Source organism: Geotrypetes seraphini, chromosome 3, assembly GCF_902459505.1.
Source record: "Geotrypetes seraphini chromosome 3, aGeoSer1.1, whole genome shotgun sequence".
Taxonomy (NCBI): Eukaryota; Metazoa; Chordata; class Amphibia; order Gymnophiona; family Dermophiidae; genus Geotrypetes; species Geotrypetes seraphini.
Genome location: NC_047086.1, coordinates 167,181,165 through 167,203,358, shown reverse-complemented (window position 1 = coordinate 167,203,358; position 22,194 = coordinate 167,181,165). Strand labels below are relative to the sequence as shown.

General features: G+C 40.2%; 1 protein-coding gene across 1 annotated transcript in view; it reads left to right on the top strand.

Moving 5' to 3' along the window:
• SYNE1 (spectrin repeat containing nuclear envelope protein 1) overlaps window positions 1-22,194 on the top strand; it is a 994,076-nt gene that overhangs the window by 378,384 nt on the left and 593,498 nt on the right. Inside the window, exons 38-41 of the mRNA XM_033936910.1 lie at window positions 10,337-10,965; window positions 13,975-14,154; window positions 15,660-15,810; window positions 19,156-19,314. Coding sequence (XP_033792801.1) covers window positions 10,337-10,965; window positions 13,975-14,154; window positions 15,660-15,810; window positions 19,156-19,314 — 1,119 coding nt within the window. The remainder of the gene's footprint in view (window positions 1-10,336; window positions 10,966-13,974; window positions 14,155-15,659; window positions 15,811-19,155; window positions 19,315-22,194) is intronic.

The following is a 22,194-nucleotide window of genomic DNA, read 5'->3' as shown; positions in this document are numbered from 1 at the left end:
GCAGATGACATTTGATTGATTTATCCAGTTTCTCTACTCAGTATTGATCTCCAAACCCTTCAGGACTGTCTATTTGCCCTATCCTCTTGGTTGGCCACAAATAAACTAAGATTAAACCCTGATAAAAAACAATGGCATGTTGGTTTACAGGCTCACTGTTCCAATATGCCTGTACTCTAATATTTTTTGGCCTACCAATTGAACCAGTAACTACTTTCCATTACCTAGGAATTTGGTTTGATTCACAACTATCTTTTATCAAGTAAATTTCTATAGCCAGATCAGATTTTTCTACCCTGTATAGTCTTCGTTACTGCCTGGATTTCCCTTCACTGCATTTTGCTTTTCATGCCTTTTTTGTCTCTCAACTAGACTACTGCAATTTTGTTTATATTGGATTTGCACTCTTGTAAATCAAATGACTCCAAACAGTTCAGATTTGTACATTTTGATTTCTTTTGCAAAACAAGTAAATAAGAACAAATTTTGTCAGTCTTCATTCATCTCCACTGGCTTCCAATGCAGTTTAAAATTGTCTTTAAGATGCTGATACTGACTCATAAAGCTTACCACATGGGCACTCCATCCTATCTTTCTGCTCACATTATTCCTGGACTCTAATAGATTAGTTTTACCTAATCCTAGACAGGCACATTTGGAATCTATAAGGCAGTTCACCTTCAATTTTTTGTCACCTAAGACTTGGAATGATCTGCCCCCAAGTATATGCAGCAAGCAAACAGTTGTTCCTTAATGTAAATCATCTTAGAAAAGGTTTTTTTCCCCCCCAAGAGAAGGAGAGATGGCACACAGGGCCAGTGGGGTGTTTCTGCAGCATGGTGAGATGATGGCATGTAATGTTTAGGTCTAACTGAGTGATTGTACTTTCTTATTTTTGTATTTGCTGTCATGTTTGGGCCATTTGGCCTTTATCTGTCGTCATGTTTCTATTTTGGGCTGCAAAAACCAGTGGGAACGGTACAGTTTAGGTGGTGAAGAACTTATGTGCACAATGGAATAAGTGGCCTCCTGGCCACTCAAGCAGCCAAACTAGACAACCAAATCGCCAATCTACTGACGGCATCCCTCGACTACAAGACTTTTAGAAAAGAAATAAAGACCATACTCTTCAAGAAAACTCTGAAAAAAGAAATAATACCGCAAGTCTCAAACTCCACCTCTCACTAAAGCCAACTACCCCAAACAAATAACCTTACCCATTTCTTACTCTTTTTGAAAATGACCTTTTTTTTTTTTTTGTAAGTTCTTGTTGTAATACATCTTGGATAATTCTTTTGTAATCCGCCTTGAACTGCAAGGTAATGGCGGAATAGAAATCCCTAATGTAATGTAATGTAATGTAAAGGTGGCCAAACAGGTTGAAAAGGTAATGGCAAAAGATAGAAGGATGCTAGGTTACATAGGGAGAGGTATGGCCAGTAGGTAAAGGAGGTATTGATGCCTCTGTATAAGACTATGGTGGGACCTCATTTAGAATATTGTGTACAGTTCTGGAGGCCGCAACTTCAAAAAGATATAAAAAGGATGGAGTCGGTCCAGAGGAAAGCTACTAAAATGGTGTGTGGTCTTTGTGATAAGGCATATGGGGAAAGACTTAAAGATCTCAATCTGTATACTTTTGAGGAAGGGCGGGAGAGGAGAGATATGATAGGGCCTCTTCCCCCTTGAGAAGAGAAGACTGAGAGGGGACATGATCGAAACATTCAAGATATTGAAGGGAATTGACTTAATAGAGAAAGAGAGACTGTTCACCCTCTCCAAGGTGAAGAGAACGAGAGGGCACTCGCTGAAGTTAGAATGGAAAAGATTCTATACAAACGTAAGAAAGTTTTTCTTCACCCAGAGAGTGGTAAAAACCTGAATGCTCTTCTGGAGGCTGTTACAGGGGAAAACACCCTTCAGGGATTCAAGACAAGGTTGGATAAGTTCCTACTGGAACAGAGCATATGCAAGTAAGGCTAGAATCTAATAGGGCACTGGTGTTTGACCTAAGGGCCGCCGCGTGAGCGGACTGCTGGGCATGATGGACCACTGGTCTGACCCAGCAGCGGAAATTCTTATGTTCTTATATAATATAAATGTGTATGATAGAGTCTCTTTCATTTGAAAGGAAACTCTGCAAAGAGAGGGCATAGGATGAAGGTAAGAGGTGATAGGCTCCGGAGGAAATACTTTTTTTTACGGAAAGGGTGGTAGATGCGTGGAACCGTCTCCTGGAAGAGGTGGTGGAAACAGAGACTATGTCTGAATTCTAGAGGGCCTGGGATAAGCACATGGGATCTCTCAGAGAGAGAAAGAGATAATGGTTGCTGTGGATGGGCAGACTGGATGGGCTATTTGGCCCTTATCTGCCATCATGTTTCTATGGTTCTTTTCATAACTTCCTTCGTTATTAATGTATTGTCCACTACTTAGATCCACTAGTCTGGTATATGCAGTATATTAAGGTTTAATAAAGTATAAAGTGTAAACTAATCTATAAATAGTGCTCCAAGTTTGGTGCCATTTATAGAATACCACTAAGTGCAGTGATTTGCATCCAATTTAGGGCATAAGTATTTATACCAACTGAAGCCTGATGTAAATCTTCACTTCTGAATTAGGCACAGATCATTTGTATTCTATAATGCTGAGTGCATCTCTAGTGAATACTCCTGACCTTCTCATAACCCACCCACATTCCCTTTTCAGTTTCATGCTAAAAAAAATTTGTGTACGCATCTTATAGAATACCACCTTGCAAGATGCATGTGTAAATTCAATTGTTGCCAATTAATACCAGTCATTGATTATAGTTCCCGATTATTGATGATAATTAGCACGTTATTCAGTCAACTTACACATCCAAATTTGTGCATGCAATTTTGAATGCTATTAATAGAATATGGGTGGGTGAGAGGTTAAATTGTGAACACGGAGGAGAATATACAGCCACAGAAGGGAAATGCTGTATAGGATGAATAGGGATGGAGAAGGAAGATGGATGATGGACAGGAAAGGAGAATAAATGCCAAATGAACAGAGATCCTATAAAGACAGGAAAGAACAGAGGGAAGAAGAAAAGAGACACTGGGATCAGAGTGAATGGAAAAAATAAACAAAGGTTGAAAAAGTATTTTTATTTTAAATGCATTAATTGGAATATGTCAGTTTATGAAAATGCATTTCTTTAATATTTTACATTTCAGTTTTTATTTCTCTATGTTTGCTGTATGCAGAGACTGACTTCTTGAGGTACTAGTTTAATCTTTTTGCCTTCAACTCTCTATTCCTGATCTGTGGTCCCTTGTTTCATATTTGTTCAATGTCTTTCAGTGTTGTTTGTGTCTTACCAAGGTATGTAGGATCTACAGTATGTAAAGATCCATAGCATCCCTTTTATTTTATTTTTTCAGTAGATGGTATATTGATATTTAGGATCTAATATAATATTTACAGTACTGCCTTTCAAAAAAGGTACAGCAGAATTAGAAAAGGTACAGAGAAGGGCAACAAAAGTGATAAAGGAAATGGGATGACTTCCCTATGAAAAAAGCCATCTCTTCTCCAAGCTGCTTTAGCCTCAGGGGAGATATGATAGAGATCTATAAAATGCTGAGTGGAATGGAACAGGTAGCTGTGAATTGCTTGTTTACTCTTTCCAAAAATACTAGGATTAGGGGCATGCAATGAAGCTACTAAGTACTAGATTTAAAGTAAACTAAAAAAAATATTTCTTCACTCAATGTTTAATTAAACTCTGGAATTTGTTGCCAGAGATTGTGGTAAAAGCAGAGTTTAAAAAAGATCTGGATAACTTCCTAAAAGAGCAGTCCATGATGTATCAGCAAAGACTTTGAGAGGCAAAACAGTAGTATTTTTCATGGAGGATTAGGGGGGCAGGAAAAAAAAATCCATGTGTACTGTTGTTATAATTAGGGAACATATGCTCTGTGCGCTACAATTGAAGTAAAAACCAGTCTGGCTCAATCTGTCCTCTTTCCTCCATGACCTGGAGCCAGCTGGTAGCCCTTTTTGAGGCTTTGGCTGACTTTTTTGAGGCAAAGTGAATAGGTTGGTACAGGGTCTAGAGATGGGTAGCATTATTCTAAACTGAGTATGAAAAGGAAACATTTGGAGATAAGAACATAAGATTTGCCGCTGCTGGGTCAGACCAGTGGTCCATCATGCCCAGAAGTCCGCTTACAAGGCGGCCCCTAGATCAAAGACCAGTGATCTATTTGAGTCTAGCCTGACCTGCGTATGTTCTGTTCCATCAGGAACTTATCCAACCGTTTCTTGAATCCCTGAAGGGTGCTTTCCCCTATAACAGCCGCGGGAAGAGCGTTCCAGATTTCTACCACGCTCTGGGTGATGAAGAGGGCTCAGGAGGATAATCAATTATAACTTTGGAGGGCTTTCTTCCTGGTTTCACCAGCAGATATTTTGTGAATACTTAATGTAAATTTCACATTTTTATGTATTTTGGAGCCATGTCTGGCCTTGTTAATCCAATAGCAGACATCATCCTGCAGGATATACAGTATAGTATCTATGAAGTGCAATGGTAAAAGCATCTTTGAAAGAGGGTTTGTTTCCACTTTGAAGACTTCCATGATCTATGGATATGGGTGAGGATTCAGGCCTATTTCTAAATTGCTCTGTTTTGGACACATTTATAAAGAATGTGATTGTCAGTTGGGTTTTCTATAAAGAAGGGTACTGGATGATAAACAGCTAAGGTTTTACCACCTGCATAGTACGGAAACAGTGTTTGTGGTGGTCTTTAATATTTTCTGCAGGATATAAATTATTTTCTGGTGACTCTGATGCTGGATGTCACTGTTGCATTTAATATGGTTAACTGCATTTTGCCTTTGTAGGGGCTGGCAGAGACCGACATTGGCTAAATTGGCATTGGATAAATTGTTTTATAATGGTTTAATTTTTTTTTTGAGAGTATGATATAGAGAATGGAAGTAGGAGATGCTTGTTTTTGTGCATGGCTCCTTACTCATAATGCGCCACATGATTTTGTATCTGGTTCCTTTTAGTCAGTTAGTACATGCTTTTGGATTTCAATTTTATGTTTATGTCAATAATGTTCTTCCTTAAGGATGAAACTGCTGTGGCTCGGCCCAAAATTGGATTGTCTCCCTAGTTCTGTAGTACTGGCTTCTGGATCCTCCCTACAAATTGAGTTTTCTGCTAAGATCCTAGGAGTCTTCCTCGACTCCTCACTTTTCTTCAGGGATCAAATCAACTCTGTGATTAAGAAATGCTTTTTCAACTTAAGCATGCTGAGGAAGGTCAGACACCTTTTTCATCAACACCATTTTTTCATCTTGGTTCAGTCGATTATTTTATCTCACCTTGACTATTGTAATGTCCTTTACATCACTATTACAAAAACCTGTCTTTCTAGACTACAATTGGTCCCAGAATACAGCTGCTAGATTGATTTTTGGGAAATGCAAGTTTGATCATGTGACCCCACTGCTTTATAATCTCCACTGGCTCCCTGTATATTTTAGAATCCAGTTTAAATGTGCCTGTGTCACTTTTAAAATCCTCTGTGGTACTTTTACTCACCTAGTTCCTTTATCTTGGAACTCTTATAGATTCTCTTTTTCAAGGGGTGATCAACAATTCAAGCTGCCCTGTCCATCTAGTAAAGGTATTAAAAGAATCAAGACTCTTGGTCAATTTTTGTCTTTTAAGTTTATTTGACTTTGGAACAACCTTCCACTTCACTTAAGAAGTTCTGGTTCCCTTCCCTTTTTTTCGTAAGTCTCTGAAAACCATTTTGTTTACTAAACATTTTGGAAACTAATCTTTCTTGATAATTCTCTATATGCCCTTATTGGCTTAACTTAATCATTGTAAACTGAATCAAGCTTTCCTGGATTGAAGTCTCGGTATACAAAACTAAGCATTAGATTAGATTAGATTAGAGAGACTTGTAGGTGAAGCATTTGCGTGTATTTGCAGGTAAATGTGAAGAAGATTGAGCTTCTTTGGTTTGCTTAATACATCTAAGTATCTCGTTACCAACCACAAAGATCCTTACGTTCTGTAGGGGCGGCATAACATGTAGATACAAATGCCATGACTTTTACGTGTGCAGGAGTCAAGTTATGGAATGGCCTTGTTGGCCAGATTAGACAATATGGAAAGAGGAATTCATTTAGGAAAATGTTGAAGACCCAACTATTTGTTGAAGCATTTTTTTGAGCAAATGATTCTATGTTAGACTGAATACGTATGCTTTGAATGTATTGATGCAATTTCTAGGCAATTGATTTTATGTTAGACTGAATACGTCTGTTTTATTTTCTTATTTTGTATGGATTCTTACCTTTTTATGTATGTAACTCCTTGTAAACCATTTTGGATAAAAACGGTATAGAAATTTTAAAAATAAATAAATAATAAATACTATTGCCTTTTCCACCATAAGAACAGCATGTTCAATGCCTGTAGGAAGTACCTGATGGCTTGATGTCACTTCCTGTTTATAGATCGTCTTGATAACTGTCCATGTGTGATGTTGTCACTTCCTCTTTCTAGGGTATCCTGGTGCAAACTCCGGCCCCATATTTGCAAGCTGTTGAGTTCCAATGCAAGGAGTTTTCCTGAAACCTGAGAGTTTTGATGGATTCAGAGCTGCAGCTAAAGAAACATTATTTCAAGTTAATTCAGGCTCCATTTCTCATCCTGCAGTTGTGTGGGTTAGATAAATCATTATCTAACCCACACAGATCTGGTTGTTGTCACATGTGCATTGGTATCACCACAGCTAGACTACTGTAATGCAACATTGACTGACTTGCCTCAGAGAGATCTGCAATGGTTGTAGTTAGTCCAAAATACCACCCATAAGTACACTTACCTGTCAATTTTGCACTCTGTAAGATATGTGTGTATTTACAGAAGAATGCTTAGGTGGCTTGTTAGCATTTACCTCTGTATTTATACAAATACATGTGTATGTGCATGTATTTAAAAAAATAAATGTGTACAACTGGCTAGTAAACATTAGCACCTACTTTATAGAATTATCTTCTTCCCCATAAGCATGATTGTTTTACAGGGCCCTATCTGTTTAAGTGCTGCTGAATATTAGTGGATAGTCCGCACAATCGCTTAATCAAGCAGAAGCCTCTTCTGCCTGGTTAAATCATTTTTAATATTGACAGCATATTCTATAAAGTTGCATGGACACCTGCTTTGTTTAATAGAACGCTAGGAATGTTAGCACCACTAGGTATGTACCTGTCTAACATGTACCTGATCACTTAAACTACTACATATATGCTGATGACATTTCCATCTTAAGCCCAGTGAACAGCATAACAAACGAAACCTTAGAATACATTTCTTATATTATGACTGAAATAGAACATTGGACAATCAACTTCAAATTGAAACTAAATACAGAAAAGACAAAAGTCTTCCAGGCAAGTCCAACTGACAAAATTACTAGAACAACGCTACACCTAAAAGATCATGGTTACCCGATTACCAAAACAATAAAAATATTAGGAGTCACATTAGACACACATTTGACAATGGTTGAACACACGAATATAGAGGTAAAAAAGTGCTTTTTGGCACATTGGAAATTAAAGACCATAAAAAAATACTTTGACCCATTATCATTTAGATTACTAGTGCAATCACTGGTGCTATCTACACTGGACTACTACAATATCGTTTATGTTGGTATAACCAAAAAAACAGTGAGGAAACTAAGAATTGTCCAGAACACAGCTGTCCGCTTGATATATGGATTGAAAAAAAGCGACCATGCTAGCCCCTACTACAGACTGCTGCACTGTCTGCCAGTGGAGGCACGAATAATATTCAAGTTCTCTTGCATATGTTTCAAGCTGGTTTGGGGACTAGCCCCTACCTATCTGCTACCTCACTTCATACTATATAGCCCTATAAGACTAACCAGAAACAGCAATCTATTTGCATACCCAAGCATTACTGGCTGTAAATACAAAATCTTTCTGGATAGGACTTTTATGTATCAAGCAAGCAAACAGCCAGCTTGGCTAGACAACAACATAAATGGAGTTAGACTGACCTACGATGCTTTTAGGAAAACCATAAAAACTGCCTTATTTGATAGATTTATCACCTAAATAATAACTACACTAAACACTAAAACCAATTCTATTACTTCTAATATATTCACTCTTGCATATAATATTGTAATTCACTGTATTTTAAGAACCTGCATATTGTAATTGCTGATTGCCTGCATATTGTAACTCGCTGATTGTCCAGCTCTAGAGAGCTGCACGGGAACGGGGGTGACGGGAATCTCGCGGGACCTGCGGGGATCCCACGGGTTCCCCCTGTGGATCACGGGGATCCCATGGGGACGCCCCCTAGGGTCATGGGGATCTGTGGGGACACCTCCGAGGGTCGCGGGGTTCCTGCGGGGTTGGATGGCACTCGAGCCGCGAGGCTAGTCTCCTTCTCCTTACCTGCCCTGCCGTAGCACACAGCCGAACGGAAGTCTTCCTGATGTCAGCACTGACATCAGAGGGAGGGCTTAAGCAAAGCCCTCCCTTCCTCCGACGTCAGTGCTGACATCGGGAAGACTTCCGGTCGGCTGTGTGCGACAGGGCAGGTAGGGAGAAGGCAATGGCGTACCAAAAGGGGGGGGGGCGATCTGCCCCTGTTTCAGCCATGGGGGGGAGTGTGCACAGCCGGTCAGGTCCCCTTACCTTTGTGGCGCTTCCCCCAACCGACCGACAACAGGCCCAGCCGACAAACCTCCCTGCCCTGTAACTGCAAATCTAAATTACCTTCTTACAGCAGCTTCAATACTCCAGCTGCTGTAAGAAGGTAATTTAGATTCGCAGCTACAGGGCAGGGAGGTTTGTCCGACCGAGCCTGTTCTGTTGTCGGTCGGGTGGGGAAGCGCCACAAAGGTAAGGGGCAGGGAGGGAGAAAGGGAGGAAAGATGGAGTGGAGAAGAAATGACGCATAAGGGAAATGGGTAAAACTGAGGGGGGAGAAGGCCGCTGAAAACACTGGGGAAGACAAAGGGGTGGAGAAGGACGCTGAAAGGACATGGGGAAGACGGGAGGGGGGGAGAAGGATGCTGAAGACAGAGGGGGAAGAAGGACGCTGAAAGCACATGGGGAAGACAAAGGGGTGGAGAAGGACACTGAAAGCACATGGGGAAGACAAAGGAGTGGAGAAGGACGCTGAAAGGACATGAGGAAGACAGAGGGGGGATAAGGACGCTGAAAGGACATGTGGAAGGCAGAGGGGGAGAAGGATGCTGACAGGACATGGGGAAGAGAGAGTGGGGAGAAGACGCTGGCAGGGAAGAAGACAGAGATGCCAGACTATGGGGGGAGCGGAGGGAAGAAGATGGGTGCCAGACCAATTTGGGAGGGGGAGAAAGGGAGAGGCACAGTAACAGAGCAAATGGAAGACGCAGAGAGAAGAGAGACAGTGGATGGAAGGAATTGAATGAGAACATGAGGAAAGCAGAAACCAGGCAACAAAGGTAGGAAAAAAGTTCTTTTTTTTTTTTTTTGCTTCAGGATAAAGTAGTATATTAGTTGTGTTGATAAAAATTAATAAATATTAGAGGCTCTGGTAGAAACCCATTTATAAAGTATGTATTCTTCCCAATTAATATTTCCAAATTAATAAAGTCTTTTTGCTTATTTTTAAATGGGTTTATAACAGAGCCTTTAATTCATTAGCATAATTAAATGAAATAACTATTTCTGTAGTTTATAGGGACGGGCGGGGACGTAGGGGATTCTTCACGGGGATGGGCGGGGACGGAGGGGATTCCTCGCGGGGACGGGTGGGGATGGAGGGATTCCTCGCAGGGACGGGTGGGAGTCCTCACGGGGATGGGTGGGGACGGGTAGGACTTTGTCGGGGATGGGTGGGGACGGGTGGGATTTCTGTCCCCGCGCAACTCTCTAGTGTGAACCGCCTAGAAGTCACACGATTATGGCGGTATAGAAAAATAAAATTATTATTATCATTATTATGAAGACATAAATGAAGAGGCTCTAATGGTGTGCACACATGAATTTATTGACCAGAAGATCGACTCAAATTGTGTTTCAGCCAGGAAGGCCTGCCTCAGGAGGCTGAAACTTCTGTTACAAGGGTGTGTGACAGCTCAGTGTGAATATACAAAAATGTAGATCTGCAGTGTTTAGCTGCCACTCGTGCTTTGGGAATCATGTTCTAAACTTTATTATGATTGTACACTGCAAGGAGTGTTATTGGGCCTGTGGTATAATAACAATAATTTTATGTGGGATTTTTTTTCCCTTTAAAGGAGCATACAGTGGAAGTTGAAAAGAAACAAAAGGAGACAGAACATCTGAAAGAACAGCTTGAAAAGCTATGTTCTTCTAGTAGATCAGAGGACCACCATATACTCCAGGTCAAGGTGGAGGACTGTTTCCAGCTCTTCCAAGAGACCAGCCAGATAAGTAAACGGCGCCAGGAGGCCCTCACACAGCTAGGAGAGTTCCTAGAAATCCATTCTGGCACCTTAAATACTCTCCATCGATTGAAGCAAATAGTAGAAGCCACCAACAGTCTCGACAGGGCAAAGTCAGAGTCACTAGAAAAAGAGCTGAATGCTTTGAGTAAAGACATTAATTACTTAGAAGCTAAATCAGTCATTTTGGATGGAGCCCTAGCTAAAGCTCAGTACCATCTGAAAAATGGCATCTCTGAGCTGAGGACCTCATGCAGGACTCTGACAGATAATCTGGGCTTTGAGCTTGAGTCAGTCCAGAATCTACTAGGGACAAAACAAAGTGAGGCGGAAGCTGTGGAGGCCTTCTGGAAATCATTTATAGAACGCAAAGAACAGCTCCTAAAAAGTATTGAAGATATTGAAGAAAGGGCTGACAAGGAGGGACTGAAGGAATCAACGCTTCGAGCACTTCAGCAAAGGTAAATATCTTAGTAGAATTGAATCCTATTTTTTTCACCTTGTCCTGAAAGGCATTACACTTGCTTAGATACTTAGCAAGTCTCCTGGTTGAATATAAAAACAGTCTATACATTTTAGTCTTCCTAGATACCCTTTATGTAGAGAGAATGACTATGTATCATTACAGAACATATTGTCATAATACAAGGGCGAATCAAAAATTAAAGGCAATTGTTAAATTATGTGATTATGGAAAGCTAGCAAAATGCAATACAGGTACTCGTACATTGCCTGTTGCATAGTTTGTCTATACATAGTGCAGCATTTGGCCTTTAGTTGCATAACAACCACAAGGTCAGAAACATGAACATTCCATTGCAAGATTGCACCATCGAAAAACAATGTGCAGTAGTGCACGTTGGGCAGAGGGAGTGAAACCTATGAAAATTCACCATCAGATATTGACTCAGTATAGACATAGCACCATAAATCAATGAAAGGCTTATGAGTGGATAAAAAGTTTTAAAGTGGGAAGAACAGGTGTAACCGACGAAGGTCATTCTGGTCACCCATCATCATCACGCACACAAGAATACATTGACAGGGTGGATACCTTGATTAGAGAAGACCGAGAGAGAAGTGTCTCAATTGGCTGCAAATTTGGATATCAGCTATGGATCTGTATTTGTCATAATGTATGGTGACTTGGGATACAGGAAAGTCTGCATGTGATGGGTTCCCAAACAGCTTACTTATCTGCTCAAGCAACAGTGTCTGGAGGTTGCGACCCAGTTCCTGAGACGATATGAAGAAAATCTGAGTATTCTGGAGAGAATTGTCACCGTCGATGAGACATGGGTGCATCACTATGACCTGGAGAGCAAAAGACAAAGCCTGGAGTGGAGACATCCGTCTTCTCCAGCAAGTCAGCCCTCCACCAAGAAAACCTTCTTCTGGGACATGAAGGGGTCTATTTTGGCACAATTCCAAGTTCATGGGCAAACAGTAAGTAGTGAAAATTACTGTGTATTGCTACGAAATGAACTTAAACCTGAAATTCACAGCAAAAGAAGAGGAATGTTGTCCAAAACAGTCTTGCTGCACCATGGCAATATAAAACCTCATACAGCAGCAGCAACAGAAGAGACAGTACAACAGCTTGGGTTTTCCAAATCCTCCTTATAGCCTGGATCTTATGCCTAGAGATTACCACATCTTCAGTCCACTGAAGGAGACACTTCAAGGTCGTAGATTTACCTCTGATGATGAAGTAAAAGAAGCAGTGTTTAATGTGTTTTATCTCGCCAATACCATTCAGTTCTAGGCGGTTTACAACAAGAAATTAGCCTGGGCATTCCCAGGGAGATTACAAGGTTGATTCTTCTCTGAAGGAATGTAGAATCTAGTTGAATGATACAACAAATACATTGTTAAGTATGGGGACTAGGTGGAAAAGTGATATATTCAGTTGCTCACAGTTACTTCTATTAAAGTCGTTAAATATATTTTGCCTTTACTTTTTGATTTACCATCACAGATATGAAAAATGTGATTATAAAATGCTTAGGAAAAATTTACCATGTAAATGGCAGATGTATGTGTGCAAACTGAGCTGTCTGTAGATGCTTATTTTTGATCTACGTCTTTTGAATCTGCTTGGGTTCCTCTGTTATATATATTTTTTCTTTCTTTTTTTAATGATTTTTTAAGCGATATTGTTGTTTTTGTTTTGAGCTTGTGGAGCTTTTGCTTCAGGATGATGTGTATCTGTCAATTGTATGATTTATGTTTATTTTGTATGTTGTTATATGGAAACCGCTGAGACTTCGGGCAGCATATAAATTTTTTAAATAAATAAATAGAAGAGAAATGGGATAAAACAGGTGCTCACATTTTAAAAACACATTAACTATTTATTTATTTGTTTATATACTTACTAATTTATTTATACAAGTTTTTATATACCCTTGGATTCTCTAACCGGCGCCCATGTTGACGGCCACCTTAAAAGTGGCCGCCGATAGCGTGTCAATCATATGACAGCACCGGTTATAGAATCGCACCTGATTCGAACCAAGATGGGCAGCTGAAACATAGGCCCAGGAAAACCTTGGCCTACATTTTAGCCACGTGCCTTTGTTGCGGGATTCTAAAACCAGACTGCAGCTGCCATAAATTGATCATGGCAGTGGAATTTATTCCCAATCAGCTGAGCTGGCTGGACTCTCCGAAGCCGCAGCTTCAGGGAATCCTGCCGGCTAAGCTGATCGGTGGAAAATTCCTCTTCTGCAATCAGCTCAGCTGACTCCAGCGGACAGAAGACCACCCCAATTGGCAAGAGGGATGCCCACTTCCTCCTGCCTGACACCCCCTAATACCCCCATCCAAAATTGGCAGGAGGGATGCCCGCTCCCTCCTGCCTGAGAACACCCCCCAACACTCCACCTTGACACCCCACCTGGACACCCTTGAACCCCCAATATCACACCACGACACCCCTGACACTCTGTCGCTGAAGCATCCCCAAAATAGCCAGTTTCAGTTTGAGCACTTACCAAGCATTTTCAGCAGCACTATCCGATTAAATACACAAGAACATAAGATTTACCATACTGGGACAGACCGAAGGTCCATTAAGCCCAGTATCCTGTTTCCAATAGTGGCCAACCCAGGTCATAAGTACCTACTCGTAGCAAGATCCCATGTAGTAAAACAGATTTGATGCTGCTTATCTTAGGAATAATCAGTGGATTTCTCCACATCCATCTTAATAATGGCTTATGAATTTCTCTTTTAGGAAGTTATCCAAACCCCTTTTAAACTCTGCTAAGCTAACTGCTCTCACCACATCCTCCAGCAACAAATTCCAGAGATAATTACATGATGAGTGAAGAAATTTGCTGCTAAACATGCCCAGTTAGCCCCTGACAGGCAATTTAAATAACCAGGAGCCTTTCTTTGTTATTTAAATCATTTTGAATATCAGGCCCTAGGTGTGGGTTGTTTTTTTTTTTCTTTTTAAATTTCAGGCTGCGAGTTTTTAACCAGTTAGAAGATGACTTGAATTCTCACCAGCATGAACTACAGTGGCTGATGGACAAAGCAAAGCAGATGGCCCAGAAGGACATAACTCTGGCTACTAAAGTTGACAATGAAATAAGTGGTTTGCAGACAACCTGGCATGATACCAAGAAACTCATCAGTGAAAAGTAGGTGGAATTTCTGTATACTGTATTGTAATGCAAAGGGATACTTCAAATACTTGAGGTCTTGGTTACAACCACATATCATCCCCATCATGTTTGACTGCCTATATGGTTGGCATGATGGAGACTTGACAACCAGCATTTAAACATGAGTGACTGGGACCTGCACAGAGTAGAGGGTGAAGCTCTGGTCACCTTATTGGTTGGATGAATCATGCGGGCCTTTTTCTGCCATCATGTACTCTGTTACTGTGTTAGTATATACCTGTAAACCTCAATGTAGATATAAGTGTATTCCATCCTGTTGCTGTGTGCACTTATCAATGCTTATACCACCGCCCAATTTTTTTTAAGGATTTTTTGGCACGTTTAACCAGATTTTTGAGTTTAATAATTTTTATTAAAATTTTCATAAAATACAATACAATGCATCAAAATTTTAATTTCATATGTAAATATAAAAGATAATAAAGAAACAATATAATACAAATAACACTCATTAATGCTATCATAAATACTACAGTAAAGACCGTGTGGATGTACACCTCACAAAACAAATCCTCATATTTTAGCAGGCTGGGGGTGGAAAAACAGAGTGATTGACCCCATAAGAAAACACTAAGACAGTGCTGGAGTTGTATCCATTTATGAAACTTATTGGAGGGTAACTTAAAATCATGTTGCAAATCATGGAAGGATAACCACTTTTCATCGTTTCTCAATTGACCATATTCCCGCTCGTTGCCACACTGTTCATTGTATCATCTCCCCTTGTAGAGTAGTCTCCCAAAGAATAGAAAAGAATTTCTCAACCCTCTTCACAGCTTATGACGTACTATGAAGAAGCATCATATAACTAGCATTCTTGTACTTGATAATAGTAGGGGTTATTCTCTACAATATCAGAATACAGGGATAGTCTCTTATATTATCCCTTATGTTATAACACCCTTTAGAAGTTTCCACGATCCTCAGAAACACCACTTTGTGTTCGATACAATTTCATTACACAAAAGCTTTATGTGTTATATCGTCATTGGATCAAAGGTTTTGAATAAATATTATTAAATCAATATTTTTTGTCTTTAGATATAAATAATATTAGCACATTCTACAAGTATCATTCATTAGTATAATAAGTATTGGCTATTATTTAGCTTTTCTCTGTGGTCTAGGTCAGGGACATTTAGTTCACCGACATGTTTCACATATTTGCTTTCTCAAGGTGAAGTCCCTAGAATAAAATAGAGTATGAAAGAAAAAGCCAATACTAGAATGTTAAGTTAATATATTTTAATTAGATCTATCACCAACCTTATAGTCTCTATTGATTAGCTCACTGTTCGATGAGAAAGGGAGAAGACGTAGATAATAATTATCTGACAATGATAATTGCACATGCAACCAGCACTTCCACTATGTTTAACCAGATTTAAGAATGGCAAATATCTTTATAAACATTACCCCCTTTATGTATAAATTATTAACTTTAGTTTTACTCCTTGCAGCCTGGAACGATGCTGCTTACTTGTTGATCTAATGAAAGACTATCAAAGTTTTAAATCAACTGTAACAAAAATAATAGAGAATGCTGGCAATGTGGCTGTTATAAAATCAACTTTAAAAGATCAAGAGGACATCAGAAGGACAATGTCAAAGGTAGCAACATGTATGATAAATTTTTGCTGGTCATGTTGTAATGAAGTTTTCATTATAATAATTTCTGCCAGATTCACACAGCTGAAATAAATGCCAATTGTCTTGTCTTATATATATATTTTTTTAAAAACCTGTTAGTTTCTTAATCTCTTTGGGGCTTCCAGTCAGTCAGACTCCTAATTTAAAATGCACTTTATAGAATCTGAGGGGCAGTAAGTGTCATGCATTAGCTTGCTAATATTTTCAGGTCTACGGACGGGGAGCGGGACCTTGGGGTGATAGTGTCCGAAGATCTAAAGGCGAAAAAACAGTGTGACAAGGCAGTGGCTGCTGCCAGAAGGATTCTGGGCTGTATAAAGAGAGGCGTAGTCAGTAGAAGGAAGAAGGTGTTGATGCCCCTGTACAGGTCATTGGTGAGGCCCTACTTGGAGTATTGTGTTCAGTTTTGGAGACCGTATCTGGCGAAAGACGTAAGAAGACTTGAGGCGGTCCAGAGGAGGGCGACGAAAATGATAGGAGGCTTGCGCCAGAAGACGTTTGAGGAGAGACTGGAAGCCCTGAATATGTATACCCTATAGGAAAGGAGAGACAGGGGAGATATGATTCAGACGTTCAAATACTTAAAGGGTATTAACGTAGAACAAAATCTTTTCCAGAGAAAGGAAAATGGTAAAACCAGAGGACATAATTTGAAGTTGAGGGGTGGTAGATTCAGGGGCAATGTTAGGAAATTCTACTTTACGGAGAGGGTAGTGGATGCCTGGAATGCGCTCCCGAGAGAGGTGGTGGAGAGTAAAACTGTGACTGAGTTCAAAGAAGTGTGGGATGAACACAGAAGATTTAGAATCAGAAAATAATATTAAATATTGAACTAGGCCAGTTACTGGGCAGACTTGTACGGTCTGTGTCAGTGTATGGCCGTTTGGAGGAGGATGGGCAGGGGAGGGCTTCAATGGCTGGGAGGGTGTAGATGGGCTGGAGTAAGTCTTAACAGAGATTTTGGCAGTTGGAACCCAAGCACAGTACCGGGTAAAGCTTTGGATTCTTGCCCAGAAATAGCTAAGAAGAAAAAAAAAAAAAAAAAAATTTAAATTGAATCAGGTTGGGCAGACTGGATGGACCATTCAGGTCTTTATCTGCCGTCATCTACTATGTTACTATGTTACTCTCGGCTCATTCCACGTCCCTTACAAAAAAACCTTGGAAAAATTCAGTAACAGTTAGGGTTGTACCAATAGCATATTTTATTATTCATCTGAATCCTGCAAATGAGATGCTTTGGATAGGCTTGAGTGAGCTTCAATGGCAACTCCTGTAGTTGGAAACTAAGGTCAGTACCGGATAGACTTCTAAAGTCTATGGCCCAGAAATAACAAATCACAATTTCTAAATCACAGCTCTAAAGTACAGTGGAACCTCGGTTTGTGAGTAACCCGGTTTGCGAGTGTTTGCAAGACGAGCAAAACACTCAGCAAACTTTTGACTCGCAAACCGAGCACTGCCCCGATAAACGAGCACTTACAGTCCAGGAAGCGCCGCTTCGGGGGATTCCTCTTCCGTCTTCCGGCCAGCCTTCTACATCGGGTGCCTTCTGCAGATTGGAGGACCTCTGTTTGGGCCTGCGCGGCCGGGTGCCGGCCCGCCTGCGCATTGCGTGTGATGCGCACATCGTCAATCATAGGTGTTGTGCGTGTCGTGTAGGTGGGGCGGCGCTCAGCTGTGTGGGATTGGGTGGGGGCTCTCCAGCATGCGAGGGGCATCCGAAGTGGAGGGCTGGCCGGCGGATGAAGGAGGCATCCTTCTGAAGCAGCATTGCGGGGTTCTCCGGCGGCTGACAGACATTAGAGGCATCCCCCCAAAGCAGCACTGTGGGGTTCTTCTTTGGATGACGGAGAAGGCGGACGGAGGAAACGGCACTGTAGCACCCGGCACCCGACAGGTACAGACCCTGGGTTCTGGAACGAATTATTGCTGTTGCCACCATTTTCTATGGGGAACTTTGCTTTGATAAACGAGCATTTTGGATTAGGAGCATTCTCCTGGAATGGATTATCCAAGGTACCACCTCATAATCCAAGGTACCACTGTACTTTCATATGAACTAATAATGTGCTTGTAAAGTGCTCAGACCCTATAACCATGTGTTTAGTGGTAACACCAAACTGTGGTTATTTTGGGGATCATTATCGCCTTTACCATCCCAATTCCATCTGCTTAGTATAATCATTGTTGGATACTGTAAATTTACTTATCTTAAATAGCAGATGGCTGATGATAGATGTCATCAATAATCACAGATAAAGATAAAGTGCCAGTGCTTATACATGCTGTAGTGGAAAATTAATAGCCATGTTAAAAACGCTGAACTCGAGTTTCGTTCTCTCTTCCTCAGGAGGGGTCACCTGTCACGGCGGTTACCAACCCAGAAGACAAAGACATCAGATCTGATCTACCACTAAACACATGGTTATAGGGTCTGAGCACTTTACAAACACATTGTTATTGGTTCATATGAAAATACTTTAGAGCTGTGATTTAGAAACTGTGATTTGATTAAGTCATCACAGATTACAAAGTAATATCTCCCTACAAGTTTGAAACGTCCAGAAATAACAAAGACATTTTAATTTAATCATGAAATTGTGATGACAGGGTAGACTGGATGGACCATTCAGGTCTTTATCTGCCGTCATCTACTATTCTAGTATGCTAATTTAAAAAAACAACAAGATGAAATCAGAGATCAAATATTTATTTCTGTAGGATTTAGCAGAATTTTGATATCTGAAGGCAACACCTAAACAAATAACAAATACAATCCCTGCTGGCTCTAGTTGAACAGGCGAGTGGAGAAGAACTAAAAGGGGGTTTTGCAAGGTGCAGGGAGAGTGGGCACAATTGAGCCCCTGATTATTTGTATTCAAATTTAAATCACTATTCAGCCCTGAATATGATTGATGTATTTGGGAACACTATTCAGGGCTGAATTAATTCAAATATAAGTATTCAGTATAGCCCTAGTAACAATAACTACTGCAAAACCTGTTAACGCAGTCACGTGGCAGTCTGTTTCCAGGCCCCTTAATTGTTTTCAGAACAAAATCTCCAAATCTTAAAAGCCTACGCATTTGCTAGTCCACTGCTTTTGCCTAGTTGAAGTAGTTAGGCAGTTTTCTGCTTGGAATGAAACAACTTGGTTGTTTTTATGAACAGTTGGGCCATAAGAGATGATGGAAGATATCATCTTTATTTATAATTATTTCATTAGCATAAAGACAGTGGTGGAAAAGTTTAATGATGCATTGCTTTATTAAATGTAATGAGTAAATATATTTGTGTTCCCAGCATGAAACAGCTAAGAATGAGTTGAATGAGGGTCAGAAGGAGCTGGAAAACTTCACCAACAAAGGAAAGCATTTGTTAACAGAGCTCAAAAGAATTCAGGGCTGTGATTTCAAGCCACTCAAAAATGACATGGATAGCATTGTGGACCAGTGGCTGGATGTAAGTGTAATCAAAAACAACGTCTAAGTCCTCTTCTGGCCTAAGGCCCTAGGTGTACAAAGTAGGTAGCAGGGAAATGTCTAATCCTGAAAAAAAACACTCTTCACCAGCAGGAGAGATGCCCAATCCCTCCTGCCGGACAGCCCCCCCCCCCCAAACCCATGCCAGACTGCCCAACCCACCCCTTGGACCCCCCGATACCCCCACCTGGACTCCCCCACCAGGAACCCCCTAACACCACCCAACCACCTCCCCCGGTCTCTCCTCTAACCTATTTAGACGGTCAACCAGGTGGGTCCTCTGTCCGTGTGGCAGGCCCACCTTTGTCTGAATGGTGGGCCTGCCCCTTCCCAGTGCATTGTGGAATGCGCTGGGGAGGGGCCTAGGGCCTGACAGGCCCAGGTGCCTAAAGCCCCACCCATAGGAGGGGCCTTAGGCATCTGAGCCAACCGGAATCTTAGGGTATGTGCTTTGTATGGCACAGTTAGGTGTACCAACTTATGCCAACAATTGACTTGGTATAAAAGGTTGCACCTAAAGTTAGGTGTGCCAATGTAGCTTTATACTACTGTAGGATTCTATAATGGTTTAGGCATGCTCAGATGGCATTATAGAACTAGCGCTCAGCGCACACCATTGTGGGGTCTACATCAAGGCATCGAGTTATAGAATTGTTCCCAAAATGTTATGAAGTTTGAATTACCTTTTTTTCGCAATACAGCACATTTTCATTCAGCTCCAAAAAATTATTTGGTTAAAAATCCTACTAAACCTTTTTTTTTTTTTTTATTCATTTTCAAAATTACATTAAGTGTTAAATATATTCATTCACATTAACAATAAGTTAATAATCATTGGTACATCGTATAAATTCTTATCCATTCCCCTTTCCCATCCCTCCCACCCATATATTCCATTATCATATACAACATGTAATAAGAGAATTCCCCCCTCCCTACACCTTAAATTGATAAATATAAGGGAAACAATTTCAATTAATCTTTACAATATTTTGTTAATGGTTTCCACACATCCTGAAATTTCTTAAAATATCCCCGTTGTAATGCAATAAACCTTTCCATTTTGTAGATATGACATAAAGAATTCCACCAGAAGTTGTAATTTAATCTCCTCCAATCCTTCCAATTATATGTAATTTGCTGAATGGCAACACCAGTCATTATAAGTAGTAATTTATTGTTATTTGCAGAAATCTGACTCTTTGCTCTCATCTCCATTCCAAATATCACAGTATCATAGGATAATGCCACTGGATTATCTAATAAATTATTAATTTGGTCCCAAATTGATTTCCAAAAATTCATAATATATGGGCAATGAAACAATAAATGATCTAACGTTCCTACTTCCAAATGACAATGCCAACATCTATTAGACAAAGAACTATCTAATTTTTGTAACCTAACAGGGGTCCACAACGCTCTATGCAGCAGAAAAAAACAAGTTTGTCTCATAGATGCTGACACCGTACATTTCATCCTCCAAGACCAGATTCGTGGCCATTGAGATACAGTAATTTCATGCTTAATCTCAATGCTCCAAATATCTTTTAAACCATTTTTAATTTCTTTTTATTAAATCCACCTAACACTTTGTACCACTGGGCTGCCTGGTGACCCAAGAAGTCTGTCTGAAAACAAAGATATTCCATACTATAATGATTATTAAGGTTTTTCCAATCAGGGAACCCCGCCTGAATGGCATGCTTCAGTTGCAACCTCTACTAAACCTTTTGAAAAGTGCTTGTTAATATACATGTTTGGCTTACAATATGAGGGCAGAAGAACAGAACATTCCATTTCATGAGGACAAATGAGTCACTAAGGACTAGAGGTGACATCAGTACATTTATTTCTCAGATGTCCTTGTAGGTTATATCATTTTATTAGAGCATATCTATCATGTTTCTCTGCTTCTCCCTGGGTGATTAGTATTGGAGCAGCAAAAAGTGAGTAGTCAAACAGGCAAGGCTTGCCCTGGCTAGGGAGCTCTTGAGTTTTGTTTCGTAAAGGTGATGGGGCATAAAGCCAGGATCAGTTATCTATATAGATAAAGGGACTGTAGAATGGTCTAATACTACTGAAAAGACTCTGGGGAGCAGCTTTATGACAGTAAGAGCTTGGCACTTTTAAGTTAGTTTAGCTAACTCAGCACAGCCATGGATGAACAGTGGAATGAAGGTCTGCAGTTGGGTTTATTCTGTGAGCTATGCAATTTCAGTACTGAATTTAAAAATATTTTTCTTTTTTTTTTAAATATATATATTTATTGCTTTTCCAAACTATCAACAGTGCATTTACAATTACAAAGACATATAATAAATTCAGATAAAACACTTACAACTTTCAATAAACCATAAGCAATCATTTTCACCCCTCCCTTCCTCCCACCCAAATAACAACTATAGATTCCATCAATAACCCCCTGTAAATTTCTGTAAAAGTCAAAGAAACCCCCCTCCCTCCCACCCCTTGGATGTGTAAGTTAGAATCGTTCAGTTATTATTGATAAAGTTAGTCAACGGACTCCGTACTAATTGAAATAACTTAAAATTCCCCCTTTGATCCGCAATCATTTTTTCCATCCTATAACAAAGGCATATTGAGTGCCACCAGAAACTAAAGTTCAAGCAATCAAAGTTCTTCCAATTTGATCATTTGTATGGCTATCCCAGTCATGACTCCTAACAATCTGTTTTTATATCTATCTATTGGTGGTAGAGAATGACACGGTGACAAAATTCATCACCGTTCCCATCCCCGCGGATAACCGCGGGAAATAATCCCATGTCATTTTCTAGTGTCTATTTCAACCTCAGTCCTTCTACACCAGCATTCTTCAAAGCAAAGTTTGTGGGTC